Here is a 12,580-nt window from a genome sequence, read left to right as displayed (position 1 = left end):
GGGGAGGGGACGGTGTTGGAGATCAATCCCTGGGCTGTGTGTTTATAGTGTGTGTGTCTGCCCAGAAGAGTGGGTTACTGGGCTGTGCGCCTCTGTGTAGAGTGTGAGTGTGTGTATGAGGGTGAATGTGTGTGGGAGGTGTCATTCCCTGGACCGTCTGCATGAGTGTGACCGCGCACGCCTCCGTGTGTGTCCCGGGTGTGTGGGGTCGGTGTGGTGACGAGTTGAGGGGGACGCCGGTCGGGCCCCGCCCTCCGCTGCAGGTGGGCCGGGCCCGCGGCGGGGCCGGTAGCGCTCGCTGCTCTTGGCTCGCGGCCGCGCCGGGCTCGCAGGGCTGGGCTCGGGCTGCGGGGCGGCGCCGGGACAGGAAGCGGAAAGCAGCAGTGCAGCGGCGGCGGCGGGGCTCTGCCTCTCCAGGAGCCCAGCGCAGGCCGCAGAGCCGGGGCCGCTGTGAGCCGAGACCGCGGGCCGCGGAGCCCGGGCGGCCAGGGCGGAGGTGAGTCCCGCGAGAGGCCAAGCGCTGCGCGGTGGCGGCCTCCGGGGCAGACCTTTAGCTGGGAGACGCCCCCACCTCGGACCCCGCGTGCCCCTGCGCCCTCCTCCCGCACTCGCCCCGCCGGACTTCGACCCCGGGTCGCCGGCTCCCGCCTCGGGCCGGGAGCTCCCTCCCCTCCTCCGGAGCGCTCCGGGTCGTGCTTCCTCTGACTCCACTCTTCTAGCCATGCGTTGCGCCCCTCCTGGCCCTGCCGTGCGATCTCCGCCGCACCCCACTCCCTGGGGTCGCGGGATTGCCTGCTCACGCCTCGGACGCTCCTTTCTCCCCTGGCTGGTCTTTGGGGTGCGCCCCTTCGGTGCGCGTGCCGGGGCGGCGGGCAGGCCGGCAGGGAGTGGCCGAGCGTTGGAGGCACCGGGCGGCTGCAGTAGCCGTGCAGGGCGGGAGCCGGGCGCGCACCGGGGTTCCCACCCCTGGCGGGGCTCGACCCGGGCACCGCCTGGCCCTTCGCCAGGAAACGGGACAGAGCTGGTCTGTGTGCACACCTCGCTCACAAAAAATTGAGCCGGCCCTGGAGGCCTGGGGGGCGAGTCCGGTTGCGCCTTGGAGAGCGCAACAGGCAGGTAGGAGTTTACTTTCAAAAACGCCGGGGTGGAGCAGAGGCGCCCGGCGGGTCTCTGCCCAAGGTGTCCCTGCTGGAGGAAATCTCACCGCGCCGGGGCAGCCTTCGCCACCGGCAGGACCTCATTTCCTTCTGCAGTCTTTGAACTGCCCCAAGCATCGCGCCTAGAGAAGTGTGAAGCTTTATAAAAATTTAAACGCGTCCGTGGTGGCGGCAGGAGTAGGGCGGAGCCGCGGCCTGGCTGCTGGGTGATGAGCAGATGAGACTTGGAGCCGAGAAATCTGTTGCTCAGTTTTCACTTCTCCAAACCAGGTCTAATGCCCACACTGCGAAGGTGTTGTGAGCTCCCTTAGATGCTCGTTAGGAAGTATTAGAGCACCTTAAGATGATGATTGTGTGAGAGGCCCGTGCATTTTGTTAAAACTCTTGACCTGGCTTTGGTTAGAAATGAATGTATTCTTAGGCACTTTAGTCCAAAAGCTAACAAACTGTAACGAATTGGTATTTTCACTGACATGTGTATAAATTTTGCGGGGTTGCTGAAAAATATTATAACTTGTATCACCAAACAACAATGTTAATTAGCATTCTCCCTTCAGTGGGTGGGTTGAGTACACAGCTCCCAGGCACTGCAAGTGAGATGGCAGAAATTGTCTGAATACAGGGAGAGGTAATTAGCCATTTTCTGTAACCACTAATTATAGAGTTTTTAGAGTTGAATTAAATCAATGTGATATAGTTGGGGCTTTGATTTGTGGGAGGAAACTGTTTCTTTTTCCAGTTCAAAGAAAGAACACGCTTCACCTATCCATGAGCATTAAACATTCCCAAACGTTGATGTCTCTCAGTATAATTAGTGAAAACACTTAAGTGTGAAATTTCACTGTCAACAATGTTGGCAGTGAGGCTTGCTTGCAACTTAATTTGTAAGTAAAATGGGAGAAGAATTTTGAGAGTGTTATATTTGTAAGGACTGCTTGCCAAGCAGTACATTTTTATTGTCTTATGTATTAAGCAACATAAGGACAAAACCATAAAGGAAATTTAAAGTTTCTTTACCAAGCAACAATTCCATGTCACCCTTTGTTTGAAGGATAAGTGCGTTGAATGAAGAAGGCATTCTTCCCTTCATCATCCCCTTAACACACATATATATACACACCGTGCTTGCTACCCTAGGCCTTATTAGCAATTTGGGTGGGATGGGCCCTTGTCACATTGTGTTTTAATTGGAGGTCTCCACATTGGGGCTGTGAGCTCCTTAGGAGTTAGAACTATTTTAGATTCATTTCTTTTCTCCTGAATGCCCCACAATGCTTGGGACACTGAACCTGTGAGTAGAAGTTGAAATTGCAAAATTCTCTGTGGGGTTATATGTGGTTTGGGACAATTTATGATTGTTGCTTATACTCCTCTATATAAACAAACAATTCTAGTAATTGCTACAGTGCTGTCAATTTTCTATAGCTAAGAGCACAGGTTCTGGAGTTAGACTCTCAACGTTCAAGCCCTGGCTCATGTGTCAGTCTGGTTTCCCTGACTAACATGGTATTAATGTTTTATTTTCCTTAAAGGCTTGTTATGAGGATTAAGTGAGATATTACATGTAAGTGACTTTAAACAGCATCTAACACATAGTAAACACTTGACAACTAGAAACTGTTAGAGTATTACCATCATCTCTGTAAAGTCAGCTAGCTGGTTGGGGTCTCGCTGTATAGGGCATGTGATTTGGGCATCATGCTATTCTATTTTCCTTAAGATGGAAATGGTTAGGTGGGCTTGTGATTGGACCATGTTTCTGTTAGCAGTATTGGTTTGATGTTAGCAGTACTAAAGTTTGATGCAAGGATACATGCGTGTTCTGTTGTCTTTAGCAGTGTCCTTCTGAATCCCACTTACAGATCAGCAGTGATTAGACTCTGTACCATCAGATTTACAGAGGAGATGGTACTCATGAGATCTATTTTTCTGAAGTTTAAATATCTGGCAGGGGACAAGAGAGTCACTTGCCTTCAAATATACATCACGTAACTCCAGACATGTTAATTCACGGCTCTTCAGAAATCTGTACCCAGTTGCTGGAGGTGTTTTGGGGGTAATTCATGACTGGAGCTGAGAGAAGTTATTCTGGCAAGGTGAGTTGAAATCATTGGCCAAACAAGTAAAACGATGTTAATGTTTTCTCTCCTTGTAAATAATGACCCAGAATCATTCATTTATAAGCTGTTGTAATAAAATAATCAATGGGTTTGTCACAAATGCCATAAGCCCAGCAAGATCCTCACATCAGTGACCTGCATGATATTTGATGGTTTATAGACCACAAGTTCAAAATGTTTTATAGATCTGCCCTGCATCTCTGCCCACTCCTTTCCAGGCCCATGCCCCTCCAAATAAACCCACTAAAACACACACAGTATTCTCTGGTCTCTCTGACATTTGCTTCCAACCTGGGGATGGTAAATAGAGGCCTGTAAGAAACAGAATAGAAATCACTTGTTACTTAGCTATAGTTAATAGTAGTAGTTAAAGGTGGTAGCAGAGACCAGAAAAATGTGTATAAGTTCAATGAAAATGATAGAGAAGTTTTATGCCATACAACCCCTTCAGTTCTTCCTAACTGAAGGAATTTTACTCTAGTGAATACTAGTAGTAGTTGATAGTTGTGAGTGCCTACCATGTGCTAGGCACTGTTCTAGTAATTTGTATGAATCATCTTATTTAATGCCCACCACAGATCTATAAGTAAAATAAAAAATGTTGTTACAGTTAGGGAAACTGAGGCAGAGAGCAGTTAAGTAACTTGCTCTGAGGTCACACAGTAAGTACTAGAGCCAGGATTCGAATGCTCTTAACCCACAATCTGGGCTCATTGCTACTCTCTAGAAGAATAGTTGACTCTAAACAAAATTATTCCAATTGTCATTTTCCTCTTGAGTACCATTTAATTAAAAATGGGTACCCCTAAGAAGAATGTTAGCTTCAAGACAAAATATAAATAATAATTAATAGCATAATCTCTGCAGAATTCTATATAAAAATCAAATATTCAATGTAATGTACACAGCATATATAAGCATGGTTGTACCAGATACCACTTTTCCTTGGAAATAGATCTACTTACTGCATAGGAAGCAAAGTGTCTCTTTAAATTCAGTGCGTATCTCTGTACCCCTTACATAGTAACTTTCCAAACCAGAGCTCCCTTAATTACTTAATAGCTCTAGGCAGAGCTGTTGATGTTTTTATAATTTCCTTTTTGCGAAGGTTAGCTTGTGTTTACCACTGTCATTATCATAACGTATTATTTCCTTCATACGATTTGCTAAACACTGTGTTTTCATTTTAAGTAGTAGGATTTTTATATGAGTGAACATGACTTTAGGAGAGAATTCTGTTTGAGGCTGCTTATCTTCATTTTGCTTTTGATAAAGGGTGGTAAAGGAGGTTCTCTCTGACATTTTTGCCTAGGAAGTCCAGAATTTAAGACACTGTCACTCAGAAGCACCCTGTGCACCTATCTCCCAGTGTTGACCTTGCCTGCATGCGATGTGGTTCGATGAGCCTGGCCCTGCCCTGATACTTGCCTCCAGCCCCCACGCAAGCAGTGCCAAGCAGTGCACTCTTAAGGGGTGGGTGACAGGTGAGGCGAGATGCTCTTGGGCAGTGGCTGAAAGAGGCTGCTGCTGATTTTTACTCAGTGTGTCTGGAGTATGAACTCTGCCCCTGAGTGGGACTGCCATGCAAGCCAGTAGTATAGCTCTATTTTTGATAGTTCTGGTATCATGGCTCTATCTAATATCTGCATCTTTTTTTTTTTTTTTCACCTCTAAAACTAAGGATTTAAAATAGATAATTTCTAAAGTTTCTCCCACAATGAATCTATGGCCTCGTGTCCTAAGATCTGCCACAAAACCCTTCATTCGGCAGACGTTTATAGGGTACCCGTAATGTCCTAGGAGCTGGAAAGACAGTCATGAAAGTGGCTCTGCCCTCATGGAGCTTGCAGCCTGTAAAGGAACTAGACAATAAGTGCTCACACAAACAAATGTATCACTGGAAGTTGGATAGAAAGGAAGAGTACAGGGTGCTGGAGAAGAGCCTGATTGAGATTGAAGGATCAGGAAAGGCCTCTTGAAAGGAGCAGTATTTAAATTAGGGAGTGATGAGTAGGAATTTGGCAAAACAGAGCATGTAAAGGGTGAGTACCAACAGATATACTGGGCTCTGCCAAAGCCCTAAGACTACCTTAAAGGAGCTGGGGCTAGAGAAGGAGGAGGGAGCTAGCGCGCTGGGCAGGACGTTGCATACCAAATGAAAGATTTTTGTATTTTATTTAAAGTGCAGTGGGACACCATGGAAAGGTTTTAAACAGGGAAGTGATGTCTGCATTGTAATTTAAAAGGTCACTCTGGTTGCTGCCCAGCCTGGGCCAAACACAATATGAGTCATATGAGGGGTCACTGTGATAGATAGTTCTAGGTTCTAGGAGCCATATTCCTACCTTTATATGACTGTCCCATTCATGCTGTTGTGACAGTCTTTCAGTTTATTACCCTGGGAACCTGATTCCTTTTCATTGCTTTATTATCTTTTCTGATAAGGGATTCCTTCTGACCTTATCATGAGTTTTGTTAATTTATTGTGTATGCAAGGGAACTATCTCATAGATACATCATTGCAGTGATAAGCTTCAGGATATCCTTTTCTATTAAGTCTGTTGAAAATCCAAAGTCGAGTTCACTTTGGATTTTATTCAGTTTGCCTCTTATTGCATCCTCTTAATCCTCACTCAGATCTTGGATAGGATAAGAGTTGGTAACTATTAGAAACGGTATGACTTACAAGGGGCCTGAGCTGTGTGTAGACTGGTGAGGACACCTGGAGGCTTTGTAGTGGTCTAGCCCTGTGTAGATGGAGCCTGGAGGAAGTGGGTGGCTGTGAATCAGTAGAGGGAGGGGAGGGTCAGAGAGGGTGTTGAAGGTGGCACAGGGCTGGATCCATAGGATGAGGGTATTGCTTTAGCTGAGGAATTGGGAAGAACAGGACAGGATACTGGAGAGCACCTTTGAGAGGGATGATGGCATTCCCAAGGGGAGCAAGAAGAATCTCAGTAGGAAATGTGCCCTTGGGTTTTAGTCTTTCAGTAAGTATTTGTTGGGTACCTGTTATGTTCAAAATATCCTGGGTGGAGGTAAGACATAGCTGCTCTGTTCAAGGAGCTTCTGCCGTAGGAAATCTGTGGATGGAGAAGAATGAGAAGAGTTTTGAATGTTAAGGGATAATGTGGTGAGGGGAGAGGAGAGGGAGTGTTAGAGAAGTAGTAACATAAGTGGCATCAAATTGGAGGCTAGCGAGCTACAGAGAAACTCTGCTAGGGCAAGCAGTGTGCCTTTGTCATGGCTGTGCCCTAGTGTTGCTTAGCATGGTCATGTAGATGCCACTTAATATGGAGGTGGATGGACTAATAAATGAAATAAAAAGCACTGGGGGAGGAGGACAAGGATGTTACTTGGCTCACAGCAATCCTTGGCCAACTTTGAGTTGTTTCAGTGGAGTGTTGTGGATGGGGATTTGGAGTGACAGTGGAGAAGGAGGGAGTGACAGCATGTATAGACCGCTCCTTTGGTAAGTACAGGAAGGAACTGTGGGAGGGAAACCGGACTAGGGTGGTTGGTAGAGTTAGATAAAGCCTTTCCCTGGAGGGCATTTGGGATCCATGGTTTCCTTTGAGGGACAGGTCTGGAGTTGTCTTAATGAGTGGCCACAAGTTTTCAATGAGGACAAGGAATGAAGTCCTCTGGCAGAGGGGGAAGGGAATAAAACTTGGGTTACCATGTGCCAGAGACTTTACCTTTGCAGTTTCGTTTAATCCTCGCAAGAACCCTGGGAAGAGAGAATATTAAATGACCTCATTTTATGGGGCAGGGTTGGACAAGCTCAGAGAGGCAAACATCTGCCCCCTGATGTCACAGCTAGGAAGCACCAAGCTGGGTCTGCCCAGATCTGCGGGGCCTGGGCCGCCAGCCTCTGAGACACTCCAGCAGCATTTAGCAAAAAGTAGCTGGAAGTTGGGATGGATTGGGGAATCCAGAGTTATGGGATGCAAGGCAGAAAGAGTGTAGGAGTTGTGAAGGGTTAATTATGAATCTAGAAGAGAGAGGGAAATCAGTGTTCTGGGCCAGGGAACTGGACATTAGAATCTGCAGATCAGCAGAGAGCTGGGTGAGGGGCTTTCAGGGAGGATCTCAATTCACTCAGGGCTGGAGATCTTCGATGCACATCCTAATGTTGACGGCTGCCTGTTATGAAGCAGGTGAGAAAACGGCAAAGCCCAGGGCAGAAAGGAAGTGAGACTGAGGTGCTGAAAGCTGATTGAAATTGCTAGTGAAAATGGTGGAGACAGTAGGCAGAAAAAAAGATGACTCAGCTCTTGAAGTCTTCTAGGAAAGTAGGGTAAGTGGAGGAGCAAAACTTAGCATTTAAAAAAGGCCTGCTGTGTTTGTTTTCACATTTAATCTTTACAGCTACCTCCCCCACCAAACGCCCACCATAATAGGCTGCCTTGCTTCCTTTTTATGGATTGGGAAATCTCTGAGGCTCCAAGGAGAAATTGCTTTGCCCAGGTGTACAGCTAGTTAGTAGGCAGCGGACTGAGATGCGAGCTCCATTCTGTCTGACTGCAGGTGAACCCATGGGTGAGCTTTGTGGCAGGAAGGCTGGCACAGAGACTGTTATCTGCTCTGCTTCTTTCCAAGCATTTCTCTCATTAGGAAGACAGAGGAACAAGGGTTTCGGAACCCGCAAAGGGAGTACTGATACACACGGACTTTCATTTACCTAGCACATCTGGAGCTCGCGCTGGGTGCCTTCAAAGTTGTTAGCTCATTTGGTCTTAACAGCAACCCTGATGTTTGCATTTTACAGTTACATGTTCAAAGAGGTTTACTCATTTTGACTGGGGCCTGATAGCTAATAAGTGAGTAAAACCCGAGATTGGAACCCACCTCTGGAAACTGTATCTGGTTATATTTTCAGATCAACCTGTGAGATTGGTGGCTGGTTGGTTTACCCCGTTTAACAGATGAGGAAACTGAGGCATAAGAAAGACAGTGGCTGGGCTCAGACTAGAACTCAGGTTTCCCCAGGGCTAGCCTTGGGCTCTTGATGGCAGAGGAGAAGTGAAATGGCAAGTAAGGGCATCAGGGACAAAGGAGACTGGCCCTGGGTGGCAGACCTTGGAAGTGAACGTACCTGACTCCCAGGAAGAATGAATGGTAAGGGTAAATACACCCTAAGTGGGATGGGAGGCTATGGGGGCTGTGTTGGAGGTATGTGGCGATTTGTGCTGACCTGATTCCCTCCAGACTTACGTGTCATTGCTGGGATCAGGGAAACGTGGCCTCCTCCCAGGAGGGTTAGGGTATGGCCTTTACAGCTCCTTTGTTTTTTCTTCACACTTATCTCACTGGCTGTGTTTGCAGTTTCAGCTTCCAGCGCTGGAAGAAGGAACCCTGTTGAGCTGAGACTAGCTCTGGGGTGAGGGGTGCAGAGAGAGACAGAACTTGTGGATCTCGGTTTTCTCGAAGTAAAAAGTTTAGCATGTGGGAGTTCAGGAATGTACTTGGAAATGTTTCCAATTTATTTTTATTGCAAAGCGATATCTAATGAAAATGTGGGAAAAGACCCAGGAGCCTGCAAATAATAAATTGCCTGCTTTTATTTTCTGTGTCTCCTTTAAAAATCTTTGTCCTTACCAAGGCAATTTTATATGATTGTAACTGTAATGTTGGTGCACTGTGTATCAACAATACTGTATCCTGCTTTTAAAATTTATCATTATAAGAGTTTCCATTCTTTATAATGATCATTTTACACATATGTGATACTTTTTTGGTGGATGAACCATGTTTTCCTTACCAATTCCTGTATTCTGAGGGCATTTAGATTGTTTCTAGCATTTTATTATTTATAGACAATGAGACAACAATAATTTTTCTTTGAAAAAGAAATCAGTTCCCTAAGATAAATTCTCAGAAATTTGGATACTAGATCAAAAAGATTGAAGATTTTTTTTTTTTCAATTTACTTTTGGAAATTATAACCAAATCCCTTAAAAGCAACTTCGCTGAGTATTGTTTTTATAACCAGCAAACTGGCAGTTGGGGGCTGGGCATTGTGTGGAGAGCCAGAGATGTGGAAAGTCACCTCCTAAAGCCAGTGAGCAGGCGTCAGGCCGCACTGAGGAAGTGGATGAGTGCCTCCCATTTTCCTGCTGCTGTGATAGGGGTTCAGCTTGCTCAGCACCTATCCTGTCTCCCTCCCAGACACCTGGGAAAGCCGGTTACTGCGTGGGTGGAGCATTTAGAGTTCAGCTGCTTCACCCTCGCTTGCTTGTTCCATGATAGAGACCCCAGAGAGGAGATGTGGCTTTGTCATTTATCTTTCAGCCCCATTAAGGTTGGCTTTGAAGATTAATGTCTTGTTTTTTTCCCTCTTTCCCAGAATTCGTTCCTGTTGAAGAGTGCCTGCTCTTCTAATTTCCAGACTCCTTGAGGTTTTAGGAGTCTGGTAGGTGAAATTCTCTACCTCTAAGGAGAAACAGTACCTGCTCCTTCCTTCCTCAAGGGCAAGCCCTCCATTGCTATGGATACCGAATCCACTTATTCTGGATATTCTTACTATTCAAGTCATTCGAAAAAATCTCACAGACAAGGGTATGTAAGTTGTTCATTACTCTACTTTTCCTTTTGGGGAAACCTACAGGTTGGTGAGGTTCTCTACACTCACTTTTCACTGACTCGGCGCTGGAGCTCGGGTCCGTTGGTGCATGAGAAGCTGAGCTTTAAGAGCATTTAACATTCTCGGGAGTAACTATGCCACCAGTTTACATTTTATAGCCACCATTAGAGTTGATGACTTTAATTTCTCACAATTGGTTTTAAATTAAAGTTGTTTCCTGCAATGGAAATGTTTTTCATTTCTAGGTATTTCTTTTCTTTTTTTTTTTTTTTTTTTGAGACAGAATCTCAGAATCTCGCTCTGTGGCCCAGGCTGGAGTGCAGTGGCGGGATCTCAGCGCACTGCAAGCTCCGCCTCCCGGGTTCACGCCATTCTCCTGCCTCAGCCTCCCAAGTAGCTGGGACTACAGGCGCTGGCTACCACACTGGGCTAATTTTTGTATTTTTAGTAAAGACGGGGTTTCACCTTGTTAGCCAGGATGGTCTCGATCTCCTGACCTCGTGATCCGCCCGCCTCGGTTTCTAGGTATTTTTTATAGGTATCAGCTCTCCTGAAAGCTTTATGAAGAATGTAAATGGAAGATTTAAAAAGTGTTCATTGCTTGTTGGTTTTCACCCGAAGTTGCTGACTCATTGTCCATTATGCCTTTGTCATGAGGCTTATTTGGTGAACCAGTAGGATTGGCCTGGTACCTTATTTCTCTTTGACTAATCTTCAGGTGAACAAATTTGGGTTTGAAAACACTGTCCTGGGCGGTATTGGTCAAAATTTTGCAGTCTCTGCAAAATTAGCAGGTGTGCACTGCTATTCTTAGGACCTGCTGTGTTACTGACCTGTAGAATGTTTGCTAAGTAGAAGAGCAAATGAATGAATAAAGAAATCAGTGAACAGATAGGTGGTACTGTACCAGTTAGAATTGTGCTTGGTGAAATTGCAGTGCTGCCATTTACTTAGGGTCCTCATCTGTGAAATGGGTACAGCAGTCCTCTCCTACAGGGCTATTGAGAGGATTAAATGAGATTATGCTTGTAAAGCATGTAATGCAGTACAGGTTGGAGGTCACTCACCAGTGGCTAGATTAATATTGTAATGGCCTTGGCATTTTAGTGCTGTGTTCCAAGGTACCAACTGGCCCCAGCCCAAAGGCCCAGCTCTGCACTGGCTTGGGAATGGTGATTGTAGTGGTTTTTCCCTGACTGAGCTCTTCCCCATACAAGCAGCCGAATGCAGAGTGAGATTTTGTTCTGTAAAACAGCAGCGAGCTACATATATCTAATGATTTACAAGCCCATCTGGATTACTCACATAGAAAAAGGTTTGGGAGGGTATACTCCAAACTGCTAGGAGTGGTCATCCACAGGGGGAGGCTCGGCAGAAGCTAGAGACTGATGGGAACTTTCCTTTATCTTTTTGTACTTGTTCAGTTTTTTTACAAGTGTATATTTTGTAATTTTTAGAAATGAATGGAACAGAATATAAAGGAAAGGTTCTCAAAGATATTTGATGACGTGAGAAAATGTTCATGAGACCATGTTATAAGAAACAGGATTCAAAATGTTGTATGCTGTAATAGTTACATATACATATGATGAGTATTCACATGGTGACTATGCCTGTCTCTGAGTATAGGACTATGGTGGTATTTTCTTTTTAACTTTAATTGTTTTCTACATTTTTATGTATTGCTCTTATAAAAATTTGAGGAAAACATGTCAGTGAGCTTCTGCTGGAGTCCAGGTAAGGCTTTCAAATAAGGATGAGAAACAGAAGGAGCTCGGGGCAGGTGCTGCTGGACGGGGCCTGTGGTAACATGGCAGAGCCCAGCTCCTGAGACAGTTAGAAGCCCTCTGGCCACAAGAATTAAATCACACATTTCAGCTGATGGGCAAACTTATCAGATTTAGTTATGAAAAGTCCAGAAACAGCTGTTTTAAAATACTAGTTTTTTAGCCCTACCAGTTCCCTTGTCAATACCAGGCTTCCCTCATCCACACCACAATGACAGAAGTAGGAATTTGGGATTCCCTGGGTGCTTGGGGATGAATAAAGGAGGCTGGCTTGCAGTATCCTTTGTGGGAACCATCTCTGGCCTCTTTTGTCTACACTCGAGTTCTGACTTTCACGCTTTGGGGCCCATTGCTACGCTCTGCTATTTCCTTAGGCCTCTTGGGGCCTCCAGAAATTGATATTCCAATGCCCTTGTAGTAACTTTAAGAGACTGTAACTTCCAATTAAAACAATACACAGAATTTTTAATGTAGTCTTGGACCCATATGGAAGGTACTTGGCAAAGATTAATACGAACTGAGACTTTTAATCAATTATTCAAAAAATGTTCCTGGATATCTACTCTGAGAAAAGCTCTGAGAGAGGAGATGAGCATTAGAGATTTGTAGGTGCACTCCATGGGTTCTTTAAAAAACACCACTACCACCTATGGGTGGTGGATTCTCCAACTGACAGCAGCATAGGGCACAGCAACTATGGGGCAAGGGATACCATCCCTAGGGAGCATGGGGTGTGGTGTACTTTGCTGGGGCCTAAAGAATGTTAAGCAGGAGGGTTGCCCTCCACAGGCATGAGAGCAGGCCCCAGGCCCCAGGCCCAGCCGAGGGTGTTTTGTCCCAGGAGTGTTCCTGTGAAGGCTGCCCTGCTCAGAGGTTTGTTGGGAACTTGAATGGAAGGGTAAGAGGCAGGTTGGGGCTGGCCGGGGGGGCGGT

At 45.8% G+C, this 12,580-nt stretch overlaps 1 protein-coding gene across 2 annotated transcripts in view; it reads left to right on the top strand.

The window, feature by feature from the left end:
* The first annotated feature begins 382 nt into the window (after nucleotides 1–382).
* Nucleotides 383–12,580, top strand: part of VANGL1 (VANGL planar cell polarity protein 1) — a 53,876-nt gene continuing 41,678 nt past the window's right edge. Inside the window, exons 1-2 of one of the 2 annotated variants that reach the window (XM_005542220.5) lie at nucleotides 383–496; nucleotides 9,624–9,835. In XM_005542220.5, coding sequence (XP_005542277.1) covers nucleotides 9,765–9,835 — 71 coding nt within the window. In that variant the 5' untranslated portion in view covers nucleotides 383–496; nucleotides 9,624–9,764. Of the gene's footprint in view, nucleotides 497–631; nucleotides 1,117–9,623; nucleotides 9,836–12,580 lie in introns of those variants that run through there. The other variant, XM_005542222.5, reaches the window with a different exon arrangement.

Source organism: Macaca fascicularis, chromosome 1 (assembly GCF_037993035.2).
Source record: "Macaca fascicularis isolate 582-1 chromosome 1, T2T-MFA8v1.1".
Taxonomy (NCBI): domain Eukaryota; kingdom Metazoa; phylum Chordata; class Mammalia; order Primates; family Cercopithecidae; genus Macaca; species Macaca fascicularis.
This window is presented reverse-complemented; position numbering and strand designations above follow the sequence as displayed.